This window comes from Chanodichthys erythropterus, chromosome 9 (genome assembly GCF_024489055.1).
Source record: "Chanodichthys erythropterus isolate Z2021 chromosome 9, ASM2448905v1, whole genome shotgun sequence".
NCBI lineage: Eukaryota > Metazoa > Chordata > Actinopteri > Cypriniformes > Xenocyprididae > Chanodichthys > Chanodichthys erythropterus.
The window spans coordinates 14581954-14609530 of NC_090229.1; the positions used below are offsets into that span (position 1 = coordinate 14581954).

Consider the following 27577-nt stretch of genomic DNA (forward strand, 5'->3'; position numbering starts at 1 on the left):
GGAAAAGTTCTGAGGGCCATTTGGTTTTACTGTCATCTGGGGGAGGTTGTGTGTGCACGCGTTTGTTTTGCATGTGGAGCTGGATCTATTCCTAGTCAGTGTCAACTGACCTCATCTTAGGAGTGTTAGGATTGTGTCTGTGTGTGATGATTATAAGTTTTGTGTGACTCACCAGCTCCGAAAGCAAAAAAGAAGCTTTGGGTGGGGCTTCTCTGAAGGAGGGCGGAGACACGGCGGGCCATTCGCTCGTTGCGTTTGTAAATGAGCTCCTGCCGCAGGTAACTGTCAATCTGCTGCGCTGTCAAGCGCTCGTGAGCTGGCAGGGAACTGTTGATGAAATGTGGAAGCTGAGAGAAAAAAAAAAGAGAGAGGCCTGTTACTAAAGGCCTGGCATGAATCTTAGTCTGTGTATGAGTGAGAAACTGGGCAGCTGAGAAGCTTATTCCACTTTGTTGAACGTGACTGCCACACACACTTACAAATGCTGTTTTCCTGTCTTGGACTCCATATGCACTGATTGATTTGATGCAGGGTAAAGTGTATAGAAAGCTTTCTACAGCTGGCCGGGTCAGTCTACACCAGCCATCTCCAAACACTTGCTTGGATGTTCTTAGTATGCCTACACTCTAAAAAATGCTGGGTTAAAAACAACCCAAGTTGGGTTGAAAATGGACAAACCCAGCGGTTGGGTTAAATGTTTGCCCAACCTGGTAGTTTTATTTAAACCAACTATTGTTTAAAAATTGCTATATGGCTAGCTTAAAATGAAACCAAAATAGTTGGGAAATTAAAAACCAGATGCAATTAGAGGCAACAATAATAGACAAAAGGTGAATGTTTATTAATAAGCTTTAATATTTTATTAATATAAATGTTATAGTTTAATAGTTTATTAATATAAATTTATTAATAAGCAATTTAATAAATGTTTATTGTTTAATAATTATTCATTGAACATTAATAAATGTTCATTTCCAACATACTTTGGGTTAATTTTAATTAAGCAATACAGTAATTTTTAAACAATAGTCGAGTTAAATAAAACTACCCAGCAGGTTGGGCAAACATTTAACCCAACCGCTGGGTTAAAACAACCCAATTGCTGGGTTTGTCCATTTTCAACCCAACTTGGGTTGTTTTTATCCCAGCATTTTTTAGAGTGTAGTTATGCCTTGATTAACTGGTTCAGGTGGGTTTAATTGGGGTTGGAGCTAAGTATGGACACCCCTGGTCTACACAGTCGGTCTGCTTGCTATTAATACAGAGGGATGGACAGAATAGATGGAAGGAGAAAAGGGAAAATAGATTTCAAAGAAGTAGTAGAAGAGAAAAAGAAAAGGAAGATTGGGGAAAGACAGTGAAGATGCCATCTTAAAGTCCCCGTGATTTTTCCACAATGCGGTGATGTTTTTCCGATTTAAATGATTGAGCTTGTCAAATTGAATTAGTATTTTGGGTTTTTTTAATGGAATAAAAGTCTAATGGATTCCCTCTTTTAGATTTAAAATGAAACTATAACATTTTTGTCATAAACCGCAGTAAATTAAAATTATAATAAATTATAGTAATAGAGATGTGGATGAGAAGCTTTGCTTTTATGGCACAAAGTTGTCTCCTGTTTTCCTCTTCAATGCTGTTTATAATGTTGAGGTTTTCTAATCATTTCAAGATTTTTAAACTCCATAGTGCTTAAAAGTAGAGTTTTAAGGCCTAGGCTATTTATTTTTGTTAGGAAAATTGTCGACCAAAAACTTACATTTTATTGGTCAATAAGGGTTTTTTTTTTTTTCATAGAATGAAGAAAAAAAGATACATCATCACAGCATTTTTCAGTCCATGGGAATGCATTTTCGATTTTAAGGTTTATCACGGCTAGAAAAAAAAGGTGTGCACAAACCATTGTATGGCAGCCTGTTGTCGCCTCAGAGTAAAAAATAAAACAGATAATTGTAAGAGTTTAAAATAAATGTTATACTTTTATACATCATATGAGATAGAAAATTGCAATTGTAAGATATAAAGCTGCAGTTACAAGATGTAGTCACAATTATGAGAAGTTGAAATATAGTCACAACTGTGAGATAAAGAGCCTCAATTATGAGAAAGTTGCAAATGTCATACATAAAGTCACAATTTTACTTATACATTTAAGTCGCAATTACCTTTTTATTTTTTTTACTTGAGCTTCTATATGTTTGGAATCCATCTTTAGAATTGGAAAAGTGTATATGGATCTTTGGAAGAGAGCAGGGCATTAGGGAAATATATGGTTATGTAGCTCAAATCTGGACCTTTCGCTCTAATTGATGGTCGGAAACACAACGCTTCCCATGTCTTGACTGGCTATACATACACCAGAGATTGGGGGGGGGGGGATAATGGTACAGGGACGGAGGAAGCGAGAGAGACTTAAAAGGGAAACCGTGAGGTGGCCTCTTGTTAGAATCCAGAGCTCTGGAACGTCTAAATACTATGTATGTATGTGTGTATTTATCCATTCGCCCCTCTAATGAGAGAACAGTTTGGAAATTGGGAGGCAGAAAGGGTAAATATGGCTGTGCACGTGTGTTTATCTGAGAGATTCCTGCTTGAGCTGTGCACTAAAGAACTGAAGTTGCATACGTTTGGCTCCACTGTGTGTGTGTGTGTTTGTATTCAGACACTGATCGATGAACTGCTGTACCCCTGTAAGCATCCAAACCACTTTTACAGAAGGCTTTTCCCGTAATGCCCTCTTATACTCTCTCTCACTCCTCCTCCTTTCCTATAAACCTTCAGTATGCTTAAGATCTAAAGATCTGAACAGGGTCCCTACAGAAGATGGAGGGTGGACGGTTAAAACCAAGGTCCAATGGATGAAATAATTTATTAAAGACCATGAAAATGTATTTTGCTTATATATATATATATATATATATATATATATATATATATATATATATATATATATATATATATATATATATATATATATATATATATATATATATATATATATATATATATATATATATATATATATATATATATATATATATATATATATATATATATATATATATATATACACACACAATTATATATATATACAATTTTATATATATATACAAAATTGTATATATATATAATTGTGTATATATATATATATATATATATATATATATATATATATATATATATATATATATATATACAATTCACAGTCATTCAGTCATTACTGAATCAAAATACTTCTCAAAATTACTGGAAATGTTATGGAAAAGTCATGGAAATTTGGTAAAAAGAGGGAACCTTACTTTTAATGAGTTATATATGTATACCTTATCCTTGAATGCGGTTTGGATTTCTGTCTGTAATGAAGAGACTCAAGCAGAAAACTCAACTCAAGCTCTAAGTCAAGTACTACATAATTTCCGCATAGAGTATAGAAACCAAAATAGAGAGAGGGAATGAGGTTGAGAGGCATAAAGCAGTGAAAGGGAGAGCACAGATACCTTATCAGGCAGTAAAGCCATTAGCTGCCCTGCCTCTGATCTTTGCAGGAAATATGGAACAACAGAGAAATTCCCTCCCTCCTTCCTCTTACTGCTCCCTTACAGTTTTCCTGAAATGTTCTCTCTCTCTCTCTCACTATGTGTGTGTGGCATTGCTTTAATCTCTTAGCGTGCAAGGTGAAGTGGAGAATTATAGGCCATCCATCAGAAGGAACCTGTTGCTGCTCAAACTTTAAGCTCGTAATGACTTCAATACATCACATACATACAGTTACACTACACACATACTCATATGATGCATAGAACAGGTGTGTGTTTTGTGTGTGTGTGTGTACCTGTGATGTGTCATGATTGAAAATGATGGAGTTGAGGTCTCCACAGTTGTAGTGTGTGATGAGGTCCTCAGTAGTAAAGGCGCCTTGCAAAATGCCTGCACGCAGACTCTCATGCTGCAGTAGAGTCTGGTTCAGAGCAAACAACACCTGCAGACACACACACACACACACACACACACACAGAGAAAGAGGGTCAGTTTGTCATTTTGAACAGATAAAATACACAAGTTTAGTCATTCTCACTCCCACACACATGATTTAAGTCACAAACGCACTCTTCATTTATTCACACACTATAAACATACTCCACAAGAACAATTTTTCTTTTGGAGGTGCCCAAATATTACGCCAGCATACTGCCAGGTACAAATATGTTGTGTAAAGCAGGCAGTTTCTAGAGAAACAGGTATGAGAGAGAAACAAAAAAGACAGGGAGTGCTCCTTTAAAAATGGCTCTATCTCCAGGGTCCAAGGGTCATAAATTTACAGCCCCCATTAAAATGAAAAATAAACTCACTTTAGAGAGAATTTATGGTGTGCAACAGCCACAGACCACAGTGACACTGCAGCTGTCCCAGACTCCTGGGGTTAAACTTCACACTCCCGCCCACTCCGCTTTCACACCACGCCTGACTGGCTGAATAGCTCAACTCTGGCTGTCAATCAAAGCTAAGCGTTTTGACAGCACAGCCCGTTAGAGATGGGAGGAGGGAGTTTTTTCTGTTATTTTGCATGGAAAGGTAGATCGAATTTCACACTGTCGTGCACTCTGCTGGCTAATGCGTTCATACCCGATCATGTGTGGTCAGTTGATTTGTGTACTTGATTACACCTCTCTATTCTGGCTGGATTCCTTCACACTAATTGCCTTGGAGATTTACAGGGAGGGTGTGTTTGTGAGCGTTTGTGACAGAAATACAGTAATGAAAATGGTCAATGAAAGTAGTGATGCTGACTGATTTATGTACTAGCTTAAAGGCTACAGAAGATTTAGTTCCTGCCTCATGCAGAAAGGTTGGAAATGAGAGTCTGTTCTATTTAGCACTGGGAATGGAATACAGAATGCTGTTTTGGTTTGCTACACTGTGAGCATTGCCAATAAACCAAGCTTAACATCACTTTGTTTAAAAACGTGAGACTCATAGCCTAGCCCAGCCTAGAACCTTTGCTCTCCCATCTTCTCCAGATCCTTTATTGCCCTCTTTTAATGATTTTATAGATTCATCTATCTATCTATGAAGCAATGCCACATTATTATTTTTTTCCTCAAACATACATGTACAACATATGGCCACGTTTTTTTTTTTTTTTTTTTTTAATACCAATTTTGAAGATGCTTTTAACAGATTTTCACACAAAAATAAAAAAAAAAAAAAAAAAAAAAAAAAAAAAACATTAATATGCAATGTAGTAAGTTACTTTTCCCCTGAAATGTATAGGCCTGGTTTCTGGGATTAGCTTAAGTCTTGTCTGTGAAAACCGGGGATAGAGTAACTATCTACTTTACTATCTATCTACTTAACTAATGTTTGTATAAAGCACTTTTTAGCTAAGCTAGCTATACCTTTCTTTCAACATTGTTTTCTATATACTATTATAGAATGTATTAAAATTGTAAATTAGCTTTTATTTTTAGATTTTCAGTTTTCATTTTAATTGAAGTTTAAGTTTTAGTAATTTAACAAATTACTTTGAATTGTAGTTTGCATTGTATTTGTCATAATATTTCTATATAACTTTATTTTTGTAAGTTTTTTTAAAGGTGCCCTAGAATTAAAAATTGAATTTACCTCGGCATAGTTGAATAACAAGAGTTCAGTACATGGAAAAGACATACATTGACTCCATTGTTTCCTCCTTATATAAATCTCATTTGTTTAAAAGACCTCTGAAGAACAGGCGAATCTCAACATAATACCGACTGTTACGTAACAGTCGGGGTGTACGCCCCCAATATTTGCATATGCCAGCCCATGATCCCAACATTATGAAAGGCATTAGACAAGGGCAGCCAGTATTAACGTCTGGATCTGTGCACAGCTGAATCATCAGACTAGGTAAGCAAGCAAGAACAATAGTGAAAAATGGCAGATGGAGCAATAATAACTGACATGATTCATTATAACATAATATTTTTAGTGATATTTGTAAATTGTCTTTCTAAATGTTTCGTTAGCATGTTGCTAATGTACTGTTAAATGTGGTTAAAGTTACCATAATTTCTTACTGTATTCACGGAGACAAGAGTCGTCGCTGTTCTCATTTTTAAACACTTGCAGTCTGTATAATTCATAAACACAACTTCATTCTTTATAAATCTCTCCAACAGTGTGTAATGTTAGCTTTAGCCATGGAGCACTATCAAACTCATTCAGAATCAAAGTCGCGAGCTCGATGGGCAGGGAGCACAAGATTTAAAGGGCCAGCAGCCCCTGAATCGGTGCATAGTTAATGATGCCCCAAAATAGGCAGTTGAAAAAATTTATTTAAAAACATCTATGGGGTATTTTGAGCTGAAACTTCACAGACACATTCAGGGGACACCTTAGATTTATATTACATCTTGTAAAAAAAACGTTCGATGGCACCTTTAAGTTTAAACTTTTCATCTAATTTTTAAAATTGTATTTAAGTTTTATTTCAAATACAGAAAATGATTTTAAATAGTTTTGTTTTTAGTTTTATTTAAAGAGGTGATTGATTATGATTACACTTTTTTAACTTTAGTTAGTGTGTAATGTTGCTGTTGATGTTGCAACATCTGCAAAGTTACGCAAAGTTAGCGCTCAATGATCAAAGTTCAATGCAAAGGGAGATATTTTCTTTTAAAGAATTCTCTGTTTAAGGACTGATAGGGACTACAACGAGGTTCTTTCCGGGTTAGTGACATCACAAACCCTAAAATTTACATAAACCCTGCCTCTGAGAACATGCTGCAAATAGGGTGAGGCCATGTTGAGCTGCTTTATGCTGCGTTCACACCGAACGCGTCTGGGGCGTCAAATTCGCGCCAGACGCGTCTAGTTGGACGCTTGAACATTTTGAAGTCAGACGCTTCAGACGCGCGTAAAATTCGCTCTTTTCGCGCGTCTAAACAAAGTGTGTTCAGACGCGAATTTGCGTCATGGGAGGGGCTTTCATCTCTTTCTGCACAGATCCTCTGAATAAACACATAATCTCGTCAGTTGGAAACCTAGCGGCAATTTAACTCTGTTATGCCAGAAGGTGGGCTAGTATCAACGGCTAAAATCATGCAAAAAGTTTTACAACTAACCAGATTGTCCGATTTCTTCGCGTATTCTCTTCCAGGCAAGGTCCTTTTTATTCCTGTCTCGATAAAAATATAATGACACATCATAGATCTCAGGGTGGCCACACACACAGCGACATCTTTGTTCTGGTCTCCATCACTGATCACATCATAAACACGTTACTACCAAAGCAGAGTCCCTGATTGGTTAACGTGCCGCGAATTTACGCCAAAGTTCAGATTTTTCAACTCGGGCGTTTGGGCGTCAGACGCTCAATTCGCGCGTCAACGGACTATTTGCACCGCGCTAGACGCTTGATTCGCGCCGCAGGACACCTAGACGCGCGTTTACATTGACTTAACATTTAAATCAGACGCCCCAGACGCGTTCGGTGTGAACGCAGCATTAGAGAAGAGGAGGAGTTGTTGTAGAGATTCTCCGGCTTTGTTGCTTTTGAGCAACCGAAGCATGAGATGTTAAGGTAATGATACAAAGGGCAACTTTTTGAGCAATGTTGCATAGGCGCTTTCCCATTGAGAATGGGCAACAAATTTCGATCTAAATTATCGAGATAGAAATTTGTTGCCCATTCTCAATGGGAAAGTGCCCAAGCAACATCACACGCCAACATTGCCAGGCTACATTGCTTAGCAAGTTGCCCTCATCACTTTTAAAGCTCCGCCCTCTTTTGGAAAGCGGACAGGAAGCAGCAGCTCATTTGCATTTAAAGGGACACACGTGTTTTTGCTCACACCCAAATAGTGGCAAATTTTCTGTAGGGTATTTTGAGCTGAAACTTTACAGACACATTCTGGGGACACCACAGACTTGTATTACATCTTGTAAAAGGGGCATTGTAGGTCCCCTTTAACTTTCCCAACACTACCTGAGCATGATGTCACAGTCAGCGTGAGGTTAGGGATACTATTTGATCTATTAAACGCTTTTTAAACAATTCTATTTTCAGCCTAGTGCTGTGCAGATCTTTGTCACGCTGCCAGTGCGGTAATCCCAATATGGAGCACGATCAAACCAGCACCAGAACAGCATGAATGCACTCCATCTATCGCACTTCACATCCAGCCAGCGCTCTGTGCTCTGAGCCCCCCACCCCCTGCCGGCCTTGTAATCGCCGGCCATTTATTTCGATATTGCGTGTGTTGTTTTATTGTCTTCATTTTTTATGTTGCCATGTCATGTCGGGTGTTGCCCTCCTGTACAGATGTGCTCTGGCTCCGTGTGCCACGGTATGTGCCCACACATGGGAGCTTTATAGTGATGCCAGCTGCTGCAGCAGCGGCCATGGCACGCTCAGATTAGTTGACGGGTGTCTGACCCATCTGCCTTGCTTCTGTGCTGGTGCCAAAAATTAGGAGTTTCCCTTAACCTTAAGCACATTCCATGTGAGAAATAGAGAGATGAAAGGACGACTGGGATGTGATAGATAGAGGGATTAAAGGATGGGACGGCGAAGACGAAGCGAGCCAGGAAAGAGAATTGGATCATTCTGTGCTCCTCTGCTGTTCATTTGATGGACGGAGTACAAGGGTGCGCAGACATTAAGGCCTGATGTTGTGTGTGTGTATGTAGGATGAAGGATGGCTAAAGTGTGTGAGAATGTTCCATTTGTTGAAGTGTGAACACCCTTTAGCATTTTTTGTGCTAAACAAAAGCATATTTTCACAGCGCTTTCTCTCTGGTAATGGAGGTTTCACAGGGTGGTAGGTGTGCGATCGACCCAGATGGACTTTTCTGTGTGTATCTTGACATGTGAGAGGCCCTGTTTACATCTGATAATAACATCCGTCTTGGAGGTCAGTTTTAAACAAGATGATGCTGAATACAAAGATCCGGATTTAAAATAAATCTAAAAGGTGTATTTGGGAGAAACAGTGGTGAGAATTTCCTTTTTGTAATCAGATTACTGAAGACTGATAAAAGGTGTAAACGGGGCTAGAGTCTCACGGACTGATTAAACACAGAAACCCCTTTGCAAACAAAAAAGAACCCAGCCTGCTTCTGGAACGTCTTACCTTCATCCAAGCATTGCATTCCGATATTTTATTAGTGGTTTGGAGAGAATAAATAAAGAAACAGACCAAGTGAGGGAGGGGAACACAAAAGAGGAGAATGTTAATTCCCATGTAATGTTCCCAAACGAGAGGAGGAAAAAGAAACATGCTATTTCGTTGACACATGTGAGTATGGAAGATCTTGACGCTTTCAGTTCACGACCAACATACAGCTCATGACATTATCACTCTCGCACCTTGAATTCTTTGTGTCTCTTTCTTCAATCAATTCTTTGACTCGATTGTCTTCATCGTTGTTTATGGAAAGTTCTGAGGTAGAACAGAGGGGTGGAGGGAGAGAGGATGGCAAAATAAATAATAGCTGGCTGCAAATGCATGTGCACCACAGCTGGAAGTGATTTCGTCTCTTTTAGAGTGGTCAGAGGCATTATGGGAAAAGTGCAGATGGGCACAGGTGCAGTTGGTGGGCAGTGCAAGCCAAAATCAGCTCAGAGTTTCCAAACAGAAAAGGAAAAACAGCTGACCACTTCAAACCAACATCTTGTGGATGACACTTGCTCTTTATTGGTCATTAATTAGAGGTTCTCTCTTTCTTGCCATGTTTATCTCTGCACTTTTGTTCTCACTCTTGACTGCCCCCTACATGTCACAGAGATGTACTGCATTTTGCGGATTAGCTTGAGATAACTCAAAACATAATACATGGCATGAGCAGAACTGTTTATTTTTTATTTTTTTTACAGAAGGGTTGGGAAAAATTCATATTGTAAGAATTGGCATGCATGAATGTGAATTTAAACTGAAAGTTTAGTATTGTCAAATCAATAATATTTTCCACCACGTTGTTTCAGTTAAAAATATCAAAATTGTTATCTATTTATTTTGTAATATTTAATGAACTATTATAATTCTAACATTAATTAGTCCATTAAAAATTACACAAAGTTATATTAATTTCTTTTATTGTACATCCTAAAATTTCAATTTGAATTCAATTCAAGTTTAAAAGGCATACTAAATTCAATTTCCAATGACATACAATCCTAAATGAAAGAAGGTGAGATTTTAATGTTGTTTTGACATTCTTCTAAACCATTCTGCCTTTTTTCGTACTGTTTTTAAACATTTTATCAGATGCAAAAACATCAAAAACTTATGATTTCCATCTTCATTTGACTGAAAAATATTTTATTTGTGTATTTAGAGGTAAGCAGTTCAGGCATTGCCTTAAATAAACAGAGCAGACCCTTTCACTTTCAGGGTTTCTTTGTTACTAGCTCACGTACTTTTTAATATGCTTTCCTAGTCTTGTCTTTTCTTTTAGTCCAGGAGTCTATGAATTACTGCCAAGATAAGTTTGGTAGCACATTGGTACAATTTGGTTTTCCTCTCCTTCCTGACAAATCTCTTCATCTCTCTGTCTAATCTCTCCACGCAGTCGTCTCCATCCTGTCAGTCTCTGTCTTGAACCCGCTGTCAGCCTGCAGTGACCATCTGTGTCTGTTTAATAAGATCATGGAGAGAGTTTCTCTTTTCCTCTCTTTTATTTTCTCTCTCACACCCTCTCTCTCACTTTTTGCACTTGTCCAAAAACAAACTCTGCCATTTGACTTGGCAGCACCGGTAGCAGAGTCTTCAGCCATTCTTTCCCTTCAAACAAAAAAGGAAAACAAGACGAAAGAGCAGGAAAATAATCAACTATTGCTCAGCGCTCCAGCTGCTTCTGTGCTGTGAGGAGAAAAAAGTGGGAAATTACAAGAGAGTATGAAACGTATAGAGAAAGTGAAAGGGTACACCACTGAGAAACAGGAAAACGCTCAGGCCAGTCTCTAGGAGCTGAGGGAAAGATGGAATGAAGGGATGAATAAACAGAGTAGGAGAGGAGCATTGTTGAGAGGGGTCAGAGGTCAAATAAAACTCAGCCTCCTGAAAGCCCACCGCTCTGAATAAACATGCCAGTAGAGATGAGCTGAGCTGCATGGGGCTTTGGGACATTTATTAACCCCTGTGTGTGTGTGTGTGTGTGTGTGTGTGTGTGTGTGTGTGTGTGTGTGTGTGTGTGTGAGAGAGAGAGAGAGTCAGGTTTTGCTTGCCTTGTAGAGGGGGGAGCACTGTTAGGACAGGATTGGTTTTCTAAATGACATTACAGTTTAACATACAACTCTTGTCTTTTCATTCTGATTCGGACGAGATTGGGATCTGTCTGTCTCTGAATGTGGATGTTTTGCAAGGTCAAGTGCTATGGATGTGCATCATGAAACCCTTTGAAATAAATAGAGACGTATGTAGGTGTGTCTGATGTATGATATAACACACTACCATTCAAAAGTTTGAGGTGTTTTTATTATTATTATTTTTATTAAAGAAGTCTGTTATGCTCACCAAGGATGCATTTATTTGATCAAAAATAGAGTAAAAATAAGAATATTGTGAAATATTATTCTAATTTAAAATACATATTTTCTATTTTGAATGTATTTTAAAATGTAATTTATTCCTGTGATGGCAACTCTGAATTTTTAGCAGCCACTACTCCAGTCTTTCATTAATTACTCACCCTTGTGTCGTTCCAAACCTCTAAGACTTTCGTTCTTCTTCGTCGGAACAAAATTAAGATCTTTTTGATGAAATCTGAGAGATTTCTATCCCTCCATTGACAGCTACATGACTACCACTTTGATGCTTCAAAAAGTTCATAAAGAGATTGTAAAACAAATCCATATGAATTAAGTGGTTTAGTCCAAATTTTCAGAAGAGACATGATCACTTTATATGATGAACAGATTGAATTTAGGCTTTTATTCACATATAAACATTTATCAATTCACACATCAGTTGTGGTAAACGGAAGCTCAAGCATGTTTGCTTGACGTGCGAGAACCAATGAGGTTCATTCTCGTGTGTTACGCAGCACATTTGAGCTTCCACAAGAGGTTTGTTCTCACGTGTCAAGCGGTTTCGGTTAAGCTTCTGTTTATGTTCACTGATCAATGTGAATAAAAGCCAAAATGAAATCTGTTCATCGTATAAACCAATCATGTCTCTTCAGAAAATTTGGAATAAACCGCTCAATTCATTTGCATTATTTTTACAATCTCTGAACTTTTTGAAAGTGGTAGTTGCATAGGCTGTCAATGGAAGGACAGAAAGCTCTCAGATTTCATCAAAAAGATCTTCATTTGTGTTCCAAAGATGAATGAAAGTCTTGCAGGTTTGGAACAACATGAGGGTGAGTAATTAAAGACAGAATTTTCATTTTGGGTGAAATAACCCTTTAAAGTCTTTTTTAGCGGAAACTATGATTTTTTTTAAATAAAAATGTTTTGTAAAATGCCTTTAACCCTCAGGCAACGGAAAGTTTTCTTTAGCCCTATGTTTAGTAAATTTGTTCTTTAAATGTTAACAACCAATTAGAAAGGCTGAGAAAGTACCAAAGAACAGTCCAGTAAGCTGTTGGAGTCATTATCAAGCACCATGTAAAGATGGGACGTACATTTTTTTTTTATCAATAAAATGTTCCCAAATGAACCAAAAAATGATGTGGAATATTTTTTTCATGTGCCATCAACATGTGTGCAGTAGAGGGTTAATGTCATTTAATGCATCCTTGCTGAATAAAAGTATTAATTTCTTTTAAAAAATGTACTGACCTGAAACTTTTGAACATTAGTGTATAGTGGCCAGTGGACTTTCCTTATTGGTTTAAGTACCTACATTTTAGTCAGAAAGATGCCAAACATGTCTTAATCCATAATGAAGGTGCACCAGAGACATTGAACGAGAAATGGAAAAAGGACCCCCCCCCCCCCCCCCCCAAAAAAAAAAAAAAAAAAAAAAAAAAAGTTGATAATTTGCTTCATAATTTTGATCAAAGTTGTGCAAGAACAATATACATCTTTGATTCGGATGGTATTAAAATCACCAGGTACACCAAGTAATCACTAAGCACAAATTTGCCTAACCTCCTCAGGGAAAACTAGTCTCTTGTCAGAACAGGGCTAAGGACCAGATAAAATATAAAATAAATATGTTTAATGTGAATATATAAAAATGGAGGGGAAAAAAAATTGTGAGCAACGGGATAGAGTCAGAGAATAGAAAATATAATTCGCTCAGAATATAAACAATAGAAGTCAATTAAAATTTCTCATGATTGATAAACAAACGTGTGCATGCGCATTTGTGTGTGTGTGTGTATACTGCACTCTTGCATTGATCCTTTCACATTCTGAAGATAGCGGCCCTTCCCATTGGGAGAGATAACTGACCCCCACTACTCTTTATCAGACCCTGGGGCATCTGATAGCATCTAAACCATATGATGCTCATTCCTGAGCAGAGCGCGAGAGAAAGACAAAGAGAGAGACTGAGAGATTCCTTCCAACTTCTCTCTTTTCTACGGGACAGGCTTTCGTCCGTTTAATGGCCTCGGACAGTGTAATTCTCCTTGAGTGATTTGCAGTTTTCACAAACTCTTGCTGGAGGGTGTGCTGAAACCTGAGTGAAACCCATAAGTTTTAATATGAAGATAAATGTGCTAAGGAAACTGGGGGGAAAAAGCAGGAGTACCACTGCTGTTCATTCATACAGACAGACCTGTGTGTGTTTGAGTCTAAATGAGAAGCAGACAGTGACAGTGTGTCAGAGTCACAGATGAGATCTGGAGCACAGATGGGCTGCTCTCCACCCAAACCTGCAGTCTTATCAACATCACGTCCTCTTTCTCCCTCTCTTTCTCTCTACGATTCATCCTCATCATAATGTTTATTCTCCTTTCATCTACTCCCTGCCCTTCCTGTGCCATTTTCCTTTCATGTGCATATGTGTGTGTCCACTAATGTTGGCCGAATCTGAGTGTGAGTGTGATTGTATAGTCAACATGTGCTCCAGTTGGTTTTTACATGACTGTAGGATGCACTGATGAATTTTTTTTTTTTTTTTTTTTGCAGCCAAAAATGCCATAAAATGCCACTTTTGATTTTGGCTGATAGAGAAAAATAGACCAAATAGTTGAAAAACAGGACCATTAAAGGCTTTAAAGACCCAAAAATGAAAATTCTGTCATCAATTTCTCACCCTCATGTCGTTCCAAACCCTTTTGCTCATCTTCAAAACAAAGATATTTTTAATGAAGCCTATATGGCATTTCTGTCCCTCCAATGAAAGTTCATTCACCCAAAAACTTCTAAAACATTCATAAAAAATTAATTTAATCCAATTATCAATCAATTTATATGGATTTCTTTTACAGTATTGTTATAAACGTTTTGAACTGTCAAACTTTCAATGGAGGGGAACCAAAAAAAAAAAAAAAAAACACTTGTTTTGCCATTTGTTACCCATTCTGTTTCACTAGATACAAAAAAACTAATAAATAAATAATACATTTAATGTGAATATATATGAAAACTGTTTTATTTTATCACTTATAGTTATTATAATTTTTACCAATGAGATTTCACTGTAGGTGGAGCTCTTTAGCATTAAAAAAAATAGAAACCCGGCAGCCAACAAAAGCTTTTGTTGCATGTCACGGATGCAGCTGTTAAGGATAAACACAGACTGAGATTGAAGACAGAGAGTTTGTCACTTAGGACTGAGTAGTCTGGATGTGACTTTGTCAAACCATGCACAAAAATGGTGCACTAATGCAGCCTAAGCCCAAACAAACACAGCATTTCATGGCAAATCTTTGCAGAAAAGTCCAATTTCACACATAGTCTGCGCCAGCACTGCCTGCAGGCCACTGTCTCTTACAATAGAGGAGAACCAGAGAAAATGTGTGTGTGTGTGTGTGTGTTTGTGTGTTTGGCTAATGGCAGGCATATGTTGTCTTGACTGTGTCCTGTGTGTACAGTACATGTGACCTGATGACAGAAAACATGGAAGTGTGTGTGCTGTCATATCAGGAGCATTAACATGTGTGTTGAATACATATGAGTGTGTGTGTACAAAGGCAACTGCACTCATCCAAAGGGGTCAGCCTCCTCCGTCAATTTCAATGTATTCCATTACAGCACGAAAGGTTCCTGTCAACATGTGCGTATACTCTGCAACAAGAACAAGCTGTCTGAGCCTCAGCAGATATTGATGGAGCTTTCACAGACTGGCGCACAGACTCACCGTGTGATTCTGTGGAGGAAGCCAGCGCTCTCTCAGTGCTGGCTAGAATGCAGTCAGAGTCTGAAACCAGAAATGAAGTGACACTTTTTTCCTGATGGAAAATATGTAGAGTGCTTAAGCAGTCTTATGTCATACATTTCTCGTGCTTTCGCTCTCTGTTTTTGGCTCTCACCATCTCAAGGCTCAGAAGCACTGTGTATCATACACTAGTGTGTATTTATACAGATGCATACAGATGAAAATTTTGAAGAAATTGAACAAAAAACAATACACTTTCAGAGTGTATTGGGGTCCCATTCTATGGAAGCTTGTTTCCGCCACTGAATAAAACAGGTAATTGTGACTTTTTATCTCACAATTCTGACTTTTTGTTCTCAGAAATGTGTGATATAAACTTGCAACTGCATATTATAAAGTCAGAATTGAGTGATAGTCGCAATTCTGACTTTTTTTTTATCAGAATTTCAAATTTATATCGTAATTCTGACTTTTTTTTTCAGAACTGTGAGTTTACATCTCGCAATTCTGACGTTTTTCTCTGTGTGATATAAACTCTAAATTCTGAGAAAAAAGTTTTTGCAATTGCGAGTTATATAGTCAGAATTTTATGATATAAACTCGCAATTGCGTGAAATAGAATTTCGAGTTTGTATCTCACAATTCTGACTTTATAACATGTTGCGAGTTTACATCTCACAATTGTGAGAAAAATTCAGAATTGCGGGTTTATATCTCGCAATTCTGACTTTATTTCTAGCAATTTCAAGTATATATCCTGATTCCTGCAATTGTGCAAGTATAACACGAAATTGTGAGTTTATATCTCGCAATTCTGAAAATAACTTGCAAATGTGAATTTATATCTTTTATCCGAAATGCGAGATGTAAACTTGCAATTGTTAGGAAAAAAGTCAGTATTGTGAGATAAAAAGTCGCAATTACCTTTTTTTTTCTTTTCTTTTTTTTTATTTAGTGGCAGAAACAAGCTTCCATATCATTCTGTGCCACTGGATTAAAAAAAGAGATTTTTATATTTATATTTTAATTAATTTAATGTAAAGCCCAATAGAGTGATATGACGCAGACATGAAGAGAAAGACCCCCAAAATGCCCTCACTACTCAAATATGTTGTCAACGAAACCTGTAGAACACCAGGTTCGGGACTTCACTATTTAAGATGTTCATAAATCTGCCAAATCATATTTTGCTTTAAATTTAATAACGTCAGCTGTAAGGCTTAGGATTAGGTGTATAGTAAATCATTTTTTAGCATGAAAACCATCGCTTCTATGAGAAGTCTTCACTAAAACGGCTTCAAAGGTTTGTGTGTGAGGTGCATGCCGGCTCGGACTGCCTTTTCAGGAAAAGCCCAGCTCTCTTTCAGATCATCAGAATACATCATGTCAGCTCTTTCCCTCTCCTCCACACCCATCACTACACAGAGAGAGGGAGCGGGTAGCTTGGCAGAGGAGAGTGTGAATTAGAAGCAGATGAAGACGGGGAGTCACAGCCAGTGTTTCGGCAGGAACAAGAGCATTTTTACTCTCACAGAGACCCGCATCCCAGAACACATCCACTATGCACACACATACAGAAATAGACACACACACAGACAGCGCTTCCGTTTCTACAGCTGGCTGGATCCTTATCTTACCCTGCACATGAGACAGTGAGAGAGGGAAATGGAAAGAGGGATAAGACCAACATAGACAGACAGACAGACGACAGGATGAACTCAAGGAAAAGAGACAGAGAGAGCCAGGCAGACAGACCCACACGCACACACACACACACACAAACAGAGCGCCTCTTTGACTATGTGCTGGTCTTAATTAGAAAGTGGGATCCAAAGTTTCTACCTCTTTCTCCCTCTATTTCTCCATTTTTTTCTTTCTTAGTGTCTCTTTCTCTCGTACTTTCTCTTGGCCATGCCCAAGTCTCCAAACCAAAGAGACATTTATTACTTTACAAGAATGTTCCACAGGTGAGGGCAAGGCCAATTTGTAAATAAGCCACTGGGCAACTTGCAAAGTGAAACATGCCAAACTGCAGAAACCATAGCTATATTTGCATTCATTTAAGTCTTGTTTCATTTTAGTATCCATTAGCCTGTCACAGCATTATTTATTTGTATATTTATTTATTTGTGTGTTTTGTGTATTTTTGAATCACTTTGAGTATGATGCAAGGTTACTTTTCAGGGTTTAGTTACTCGTATGGATCCTCATTAGGATGTACAGAGTGCTGTTAGGGGCTTAGATTGTGTGTTTCTGACTTTGTTAAAGAAATAATATATCAAAATATGAAAATTCAGTGACCAACAATATGAGGATTTATGTAACATACACAATACCGTTCAAAAGTCAGTTTTTTTGGATCTTTTTTTTTTTTGTAAAGAAATTAATACTTTTATTCAGCAATGACGCTAATTACATTTTAAAATGTATTAAAATAGAAAGTATTATTTTAAATTGTAATATTTTACAATATTTTACTGTATTTTTGATCAAATAAATACAGTCTTGGTGAGCATAAACATTACCAACCACAAGCTTTTAAACAGTAGTGTAGCTATGTGACAGATTTTCATTTTGGATAAACTGCATTAGTTGTGGTGGTCCTGTAAATTGCACACAGTTTCGTGAGTGTCTGTAATTTTAGTTGAACTTTATAGGTGTTTTCCAGCGTAATTAGCAGCTTTCATATCATTCATATGATGTGTTTGGTTCTGGGCAGTCCAACAGCTCAGAGAGCTGATGTCATTTTTCTTGTATATTTACAGCTGTAGTTGTTTTTCCTGAATGTTTTATTGTTGTATTGTGTGTTTGTAGTTGTGTGTGTATGTTTTATGGTGGTTTGTGTGTATGTGCATGTCTGTTTGTTTGCCTTCCAGTAGTAGCATGCATTTGGCAACCTTAGGTCTTTTGCTAAATTACAACAGCATTTGGTTTACTACATTTTGTATCTGTTTGTGTGTGTGTGTATTTCGTTTGTGGCTCTTTGCTTTGAAAAACAAACATTTTATTATTTCATTAGAACCTTTAATAATGTGCAGCATTAGGAAAAGCAGAGATCTGGGATTTGGTTTCCTAGTACTGACTGTTGTTTTTCTGTCTTGTGGACATGATGGGCCAGCAACCAATCACAAACAATCCTGTCTTCCAGCTTCTGCCAGTGACCAATCACAAACCAATCTCTGCCCCAACTAACTGAACGCTTGGAAACCAAAAGCCACCATATTTTAGCCAATAAAGTTACAGCTCAAATGGACTCCATGACAACGCACACATACACACTCACGACGCACCGGAAACCAGAGTCTTTATTAAAAGACATTTGAAGTGACTATATATATATATGTGTGTGTGTGTGTGTGTGTGTATATTGTATATATACACTGCTCAAAAAAATTAAAGGAACACTTTTTAATCAGAGAATAGCATCAAGTCAGTGGGGTATTGATCTGGTCAGTTCAGTAGCAGAGGGGTTTGTCAATCCGTCTCAGCTGCTTTGGTATTAATGAAATTAACAACACATGCACTAGATGGGCAACAATGAGAAGACCCCCAAAACAGGAATGGTTTTACATGTGGAGGCCACTGACATTTATTTTCCTACTCATCTTTTCTGAACTTTTTTTTCACTAGTTTTGCATTTGGCTAGGGTCAGTGTCACTACTGGTAGCATGAGGCGATACCTGGACCCTACAGAGGTTGCACAGGCAGTCCAACTCCTCCAGGATGGCACATCAATATGTGCCATTGCCAGAAGGTTTGCTGTGTCACTGGCGCCCTGTGCTTTTCACAGATGAGAGCAGGTTCACCCTGAGCACACGTGAGAGACGTGAAAGGGTCTGGAGAAGCCGTGAAAAACATTATGCTGCCTGTAACATCGTTCAGCATGACCAGTTTTGCATATCCATGGACACACAGACCTCTACAGGCTAGACAATGGCGCCTTGACTGCCATTAGGTATCGGAATGAAATCCTTGGACCCATTGTCAGATCTTATGCTGGTGCAGTGTGTCCTGGGTTCCTCCTGGTGCACGACAATGCCCAGCCTCATGTGACGAGAGTATGTAGGCAATTCTTGGAGGATGAAGGAATTGATATCGAATGGCCCCCACGCTCGCCTGACCTAAATCCAATAGAACACCTCTGGGACATTATGTTTCGGTCAATCCAACGCCGCCAGGTTGCACCTCAGACTGTTCCGGAGCTCAGTGATGCCCTGGTCCAGATCTGGGAGGAAATACCCCAGGACACCATCCGTCGTTTCATTAGGAGCATGCCCAGACGTTGTCAGGCATGCATAGAAGCACATGGCGGCCAGACAAACTACTGAGTACCATTTTGAGTTGCTGCAATGAAATTTCAGCAAAATGGACTAGCCTGCTGCATCATTTTTTCACTTTGAATTTCAACCCAGTCCATATCAGTATAGATATCCAGCTTGATATTTTTCCCCATTGAGGTCTGTTTCAAAGTGTTCCTTTAATTCTATTGAGCAGTGTGTATATATATAATTGTTTTGCTAGGAAAAAACAAACAATATATATATTGTTTGTTTTTTCCTAGCAAAACAATGAGTGGTGCTTAATGCTTATTTTGCATTGGTGGGATGTTGCTGGGCTGGGACATTGCCGTGCGATTGCTAGAGTATTCTGTGTGGCTTCTAGGTAATGGTTACTGGCCTAAGTCAAAAGAGTTCACCCTCAAGTCTCTATGATATAATAGGCCCAAAACATGGCTCGGGTCCATCAAGTAACTCTAGGGGATTTTTCCGCTCGTTTAATTGTCCATCAGTCAAAATCGTAAATCTGATTGCTTAAAAAGTAATAGCACACCTCTCCTCAACAAACCACATGATTTGAGGATCATTCATGTCTGTGTGCAGGACAAACTACATGCCAAAGATGTGTCCAAATCCCAAACCTTAAGTACAAGCAATAGTACTAATGATGATCGTCTTAGCAAGCACCACTAATTCTAAGCATGATCAGACTTTTAAACGGCCTTTTAATCTTGAAAACACTTTAACAGTCACAGATTTATTCGTCCTTGTGGGACATAGTGCCATTAATGTGAATCAATCCAGTTAATAAAGTTTGATAAGTTGTGATGGAGCAGGTGAGGAAGAGGGTAATTTTGCGGTAGCCCTAAACGTTACTTCTGCTGGACCAGCTGTGAGCAGTAAATCCAGCGGTCCCTGCCAGGCTGATCTCAGCTGATTTAATTCAACGAGTCGTCCCTTTCCTGCTCTGGACAACACTGCCTCCCATCACATTAGGGCCATACTGAGGCCTCGCGGGAATGCATACAATAGAGCTCTTTTATTGGACTCTCAACTACTATTCTTTCTCTCTCACTCTCACTTTCTCTTACTTTACCACTCTAATTTTGTTCATAAATTTGAATGGGGCCGTTCTGTTTGGGAGCAAAGGACTTTGTGCTGGGTAAAGCTGGTTTAAAGTCTCCTATTTCTGTAATAGATGGTGCTGATTAAGTCTTTAAGGGAACAGGCAGAGTCTTTTGCAGCTGTGGGAGGTGTGGAAGAGAGGGTAAATGTGTGTGAGGGGATATGCAGGGGTATTATGTAGCAGATTATGGATGCAAGGCATCATGGGGCACAGTTAAGGATGTAGCAACTGTTATAACTGCATGGGGGAATAGAAATAAGAAAGTTCCTTATGTTTCAGGCAATAATAGTATGCTGCAGTGCCATTAAAATTACTAAAAGAAAAGTCACCTAATTCAGAGTTTCCCAACCTGGGGTGCCGTGTAAAAAAATATTTCAAACATTTTTAAATTGCTAAAATGTGTAAAAAATAAAAAGCATCAATCTCTGAAGTCTCCAATAACAACAAATGACACACAAGTTCATAATAAAAATGCAAATCACAATAAAGGAGTGGGATTGCGGGGGATGCGCATAATTTTCATTTCTGAGCTCACATTCAAAGTGCGCACAGATAAAGCCGCCTCTCAAAAAGCTCGCGAGTGCCAAATTTCTTTTTCCGTGGCCTGTTGTGCTTAAACGTTTAAACAAACAAAAATGTTGTCACAATGTCTGTGTTGCCAAGTATTCACATAAACGGATTGCGTTTATGTGAATAATTGGCAAGACTGACATTGTGACAATATGTTATGTCCTAAGTGAACATTAACAGTTAAGAAAGAAAACGCATGTGTAACAGTATATTGGATCCGTACGTCAGGTCTTAAAGTGACAGCAGCCTAATAAACATGCTGCTGTTCTTGTTTTTAATGTTAATCAAACAACAAAAGACAAAGAGAAAATCACTCAATGCTCTTGACTGAAAATCTTTTGTAACTTCTGTATTTATCTGTATTTTAATTTTTACAATGAAGACTATCCAAGGTTATTTTACATTTAATTACTTTATTCAGTTTTTGTAGTATTTCTTATCTGAATAGCCCTACTACTGTTAAACCAACCTGAAAAACTATATTTAATTTGTATCTTTATTCTATTGTATTTATTTATGCTATCATTAGTAATTTGTTCTGACTTATTACTGACTGTATACTTCAATTTTGAGTTTGAAATCAATGTTGTGCAATTGCAAGAAAATTAGCCCATTATAAAAACACAAATATATTGAGTGAGCAAACATTTAGGTGAGATAGTTGTAATGGTAATTAAGCAATGTTTATGAATAAAAGCCTAAATTAAAATCTGTCATCATATCAAGTGATCTCTTCAGAAGAAATTATTGATTGCCTTTCAATGGATGGACAAAAAAATTAGATAATATTAAAAATAAATGACAGTATATATGGCAGTACCTCCCCATGGTATAAGAATGCCATGACTGAAAAAAAGGTTGGGACACACTGACCTAATTAATATTCATGAGCCAGGGTGATGATAAGGTTTATAAATGTCCCGGTTTCTAATATGAGCCTGGAGATGTGTTTTTCAGTCGTTTACTGAATGCTATATCTGACACTGACATTGCCTCAGATTAGCCGTTCTGTGACCCTACATTTATCTGTTGTTCAGATCTCTCTGTGGATCTCAAGATACTGTCTGGTTTGGCTATGCCCCAGGTCATTTAACCTTTCCTCTCACACTCACTCTTTATCTCGGATGTCTTATATTTAAACACAGTGGATTTCATTCACTCACTAACAATGTGTACAGATGTATGCAAGCATGAAGTATGTGTGCAAACATTTTCACAAAGAAACTTATTTACAAAAAAATGTTGTAGACATATCTGAAGTGAAAAAAGAAACAAAGACATTTATGAAATTATCAAATATTTCTATTCAAATAAACTCTGTTCTTTTGAATTTTCTATTCATCAAAGAATCCTGAAAAAAATATTGTTGGTTGTTGAAAATTCAGCTTTGCCATCACAGGAATAAAATACATTTGGAAATATACTGTATTAAAATAGAAAAGATATTTAATAATATTTCACAGTATTACTGTCTTCAAAACTTCTTTAGGTTTTATATAATATATATTTTAATATGGGATAGGCTCTAACAATGTTTATGTTGGTACAATTGCAAAGAAAGCATCTATAATGTAGTAGTGCATATGCACTTGTTCTGACTCTTGCAGAATTTTTGCGTGAGAACCTTTTCTGCCAACATAAGCAAGAACACTTGAACGCAAATATTAGTGAATTAGTGAATATGAATGACTTTGACAGTGTCAAAGCCTCAACCTGAGTGTCTATATCAGTGTGTATGACTGACCCAAAGCTCATGGACCCAGTCACTTCTCATGAACCTTTTGTTTTTTTGAAATTAATATTAGAATTGAAATAGGCATTGGACTGTTAAAGTTTCTGTGTTCGGCCTATTTCTATCAAAATATTTGACAGAGATCTCACATTAAACTCTGTCAGAAGCACTTAAGTTACAAGGAATGTGTTTTTTGTTTATGTGTTTGAAAAGTGAGCGATAGCAGCTCTCATCTTTCAGCAGAGCCACTGCTCTTGTTTCATTTAGTAACAGATGCTCCGGGTGAGTGGTTGTGGTTTTGGTATCTTTTGGCGTGTGTGTGTGGTGTACTCTGCCTCCTAGACACAAACGAACCACATTTTAATCGCTGTTTGCGCATTCGTCGGTGCCTTTATTCATAATAGGAATGGCGGAACGAGAAGAACTATCTCAGCAAAAATAAGCACTCTGTTCACCGCAAACACAGACATACTCATACTCTTGGCTGTGTGAGGAAATGCTTAATTTTCAAGGCCTTTCCACATAGATTACAGGCAGTGAATTGTTCACCCCATAAACAGTGTGAAACCAGAGTCCTTGAGAAGGGAAGATGAGCTCTTCGGGTTATTCCAGGTCACATCAGACCCAAAGCACACAGACACACTCTTGCAAACACTGCTGACGGCTGCAGGGGAAATTTAAAGGTGTCAATTAGACAGACCACAACACACACATAATAAAGTCCGGTTTGTGGGCAGTCCAAGCACAGCTTCAAAGATAGCCTTGAACGCCTTTTTAGAGAACATTTAGTCATTACTTTTCTGTCTGTACATTTAAACAAACTCAAAACAGCTTTCCACAATGTGGTAAATGAACCCACACACCTAGAACACAGAACTGGATCAAACGGCTGGCATGTATACAGTAAAGCTGAGATATGATGTTGGTTTGGCTGATGGGGTTTGGGCTTGGGTTTTATAAATTATAACATTTCATTTGAAATCTCGTGTAAGATTTTAGTATCTCGCCTATTAGGAGACATTTCACGATTCATGACTGTATGTGGGTGGGGTGATTTGAAGTGGGGTGGATATATAAATTGTCCATTTTATTGACTAAACAAATTGTCCAAACTATTTTATTGATACTTTTCATAAAATGTGCTATTTGTTTATTTATATTAATGAAAAAATAGCACCTTATATGAAAAGTATATTGATATAAAATAAATGAATGCACAATATGTAATTTTTAAAGGTCACTTATTCAAAACAAAGGCGTAGCTTGATGACGCCTTGATTTTGCGTAATCATGGAAGGCATTGTCCTCACGTCTACAGCCGGTGGAAAAGAATCCGACAGGATTAATGGATGAGCTAATGTATTAAAGATTTATTAACATTACTGTAGTATGAAGCAGGGTGTGGCTGAAAGCCGCTGGAGAGGAACGATGCCGCTGAAGCGATTGCTAATGAGAGACGAGCGCCAAACACAGCATGGCCCAGTAGCAGTATGCCGCAGATGACCGCTTCCACTTCTTCTGGTCAAGCGTATGTGGGGTGATGCAGCACTGTTTTATCATATTAGATACATTTGTGTGTTGAATGTTGTTATAATGCTTCTCTGTGCATTCGCTCGATGGCTACTATGAGATACTCAATGCACACTGCAGTAAGCTAGATCAGTATTAAAACAGGTAAAACATGCTACTCACGGTAAATCAAGTAAACGGGATTTAAACAATAAGACTTACTGTGCTGAGCTTTATAACATAATTAGTTTTCTGTCGTTGAATGTATCCAAACAGTTGCTGACCTGTCTAATAAAAACGCAGCTTCTTTGCTGTTTCTATGGTTTCTACAAAATAAAATCGGAAACCGAGGGTAACGCGGGTATGATGGCATTGATAAGTGATGCACGGACATAGTCCGTGTCCTGGTTAAAATTGCTTATTTCTCTGGATTTAAAGGTGCCCTAGAATTAAACATTGAATTTATATTGGCATAGTTGAATAACAAGAGTTCAGTACATGGAAATGACATACAGTGAGTTTCAAACTCCATTGTTTCCTCCTTCTTATATCAATCTCATTTGTTTAAAAGACCTCCGAAGAACAGGCGAATCTCAATATAACACCGACTGTTACATAACAGTCGGGGTGTACGCCCCCAATATTTGCATATGCCAGCCCATGATCGAGGCAGAACGTCTGGATGTGCACAGCTGAATCATCAGACTAGGTAAGCAAGCAAGAACAATAGTGAAAAATGATCCATGATAACATGGGATTTTTAGTGATATTTGTGAATTGTCTTTCTAAATGTTTTGTTAGCATGTTGCTAATGTACTGTTAAATGTGGTTAAAGTTACCATCGTTTCTTACTGTATTCACGGAGACAAGAGCCGTCATTATTTTCATTTTTAAACACTTGCAGTTTGTATAATTCATAAACGCAACTTCATTCTTTATAAATCTCTCCAACAGTGTGTAATGTTAGCTTTAGCCACGCAGCATAGCCTCAAACTCACATAATCCGACACATGCATGCAGCATGCATGAAGAACATCTTGTAAAGATCCATCTTGTACATCTTGTAAAGATTTTGAGGGTTATATTAGCTGTGTGAACTGTTTTTATGCTGTTCAAGGCAAGCGCGAGCTCCGGGGTGGGGGAGCGGGAGATTTAAAGGGGCCGCAATCTATATATCTGTGCATAGTCACTACAGAGGGCCCCATGACATACCTGGGAGTAAGTGCCACAAGTAGATACAAGGACCTATTCCAAAATAACTTTAAATCAGCCTTAGGACAGATCAAGGAGAACCTTAAACGTTGGTCTACTCTGCCTCTGTCCCTGGCTGGACGTATTAATTCAATAAAGACGGTAACGCTACCTAAGATCTTGTATTTATTCCAAACAGTCCCAATTTTCATACCCAAATCATTCTTTAAGGGAACTTGATAGGTACATCAGTACATTTCTATGGAACAAAACTATACCTCGCGTTCGGAAAACAGTTCTTGAGAGACGTAAGGAGAATGCTGGACTAGCTTTACCAATTTTTTTATACTATTATTGGGCTGCAAACATCCACAAATTAGTAATATGGTATCTTAAGTATCTTTAGGTATCTTCAGGTCCATACAGAATCTGCGTCCCTCTTGATCATTGTCTGACGGTCAAGCTTCATCTCTCGGGTGGTGTCTCTCAGCTGTATATTGTTATTCAGGCCATGAAATGCCCATCTCTTCTGTCTCTTAAGGTACAGTGGGAGGAGGATCTAAATACAGAATTGACGGATGAAATTTGGCAAAGAGCTATACATAAAATATACACATCGTCTATCTGTGTCAGGCACAGGTTGATACAGTTCAAAGTATTTAATCGCCTGCACCTCTCTAGGACCAAATTGGCCAAAATGTATCCTAATGTGGATCCCAACTGTACGCGTTGTCACCAAGCCCCTGCTTGTCTGGCTCACATGTTCTGGTCATGCCCAAGCTTAGGCGCATTCTGGTCTGAGATATTTAATACATTCACTACATTTGTAAAAAGAATATAATCCAGACCCTATCATTGCAATATTTGGGGTGGTACACAGTAGAGTTGGGGTCTCAAGAGGCCAATCTCAATTAATAGCATTCTCTACACTGTTAGCTCGCCGACTAATTCTTACAAATTGGAAATCTCCCTCACCCCCAAAACACTCGCATTGGGTGTGCGAAACTATGTCCTTCCTCCAGCTTGAAAAGTTAAGAACTACAGTCCAAAACTCAGCAGAAAGGTTTCAGAATGTATGGCAACCTTTCTTGGATTATTATGAAAATGCATTTGATGCTAATTCTTTAGATAAAGGTTCTCATCTCCTTTTCTTCTCCTCCCTTTTTTTTTTTTTTTTTTTGTGTGTGTTCTGTGTGCATTCTCAGTACTTGTACGAACCTTGGATGCAAATCTGCGACGAAAGGAGATATGTGAGATAATGTATACAAAGTATGAGGTTTGTATGCCTTGTATGACATAAGAGAATGTATGTTGGTTTGATTGCGTTATGTACATTTAAAACAATAAAAACACTTTGAAATAAAAAGTAAAATAAATAAAAAAATAAATCGGTGCATAGTTAATAATGTCCCAAAATAGGCAGTTAAAAAAATGAATTAAAAAATCTATGGGGTATTTTGAGCTGAAACTTCACAGACACATTCAGGGGACACCTTAGACTTTTATTACATCTTTTAAAAATAAGTTCTAGGGCACCTTTAAACATTCCTGGGATAATTCAAGTACACGCTTCAATAAAATGTATAACATCGTTCTAGTGGTTTTTGGATATTTTAATCCAAATATCTTACATATTGTGCCTTTAATGATGGATAAATCATCATAAATGCATAAATTAGATTTATCTATTTTATTGATACTTTTTAGTGTTGAGTCAAATATGTTTATTTAAAATGGACTTTTCTCTCAACTCATCCTCCATATTGGATTTTCTTTTTTATTGACCTCAATGCAAGACATTAGGATTGCTTTTTCTTCTAAGAGTAAATGCCATGCTGCCTGAATTTGGCAGAAGATATTTTAGTAGGCAATGTAATTAAGCTGCTTGCCTTTTGCAACATCCTTCACATCAGAAGCA

At 37.8% G+C, this 27577-nt stretch overlaps 1 protein-coding gene across 3 annotated transcripts in view; it reads right to left on the minus strand.

Annotated features, from left to right (window-relative positions):
- The window catches only part of trabd2b (TraB domain containing 2B), a 65808-nt gene that overhangs the window by 17049 nt on the left and 21182 nt on the right, over positions 1-27577 (minus strand). For 2 of the 3 annotated variants that reach the window (XM_067393633.1, XM_067393632.1), the window contains exons 3-4: positions 3830-3976; positions 173-347 (exon numbers count right to left, since the gene is read on the minus strand). In XM_067393633.1, the coding sequence (XP_067249734.1) occupies positions 173-347; positions 3830-3976 (322 nt within the window). The remainder of the gene's footprint in view (positions 1-172; positions 348-3829; positions 3977-27577) is intronic. The other variant, XM_067393634.1, reaches the window with a different exon arrangement.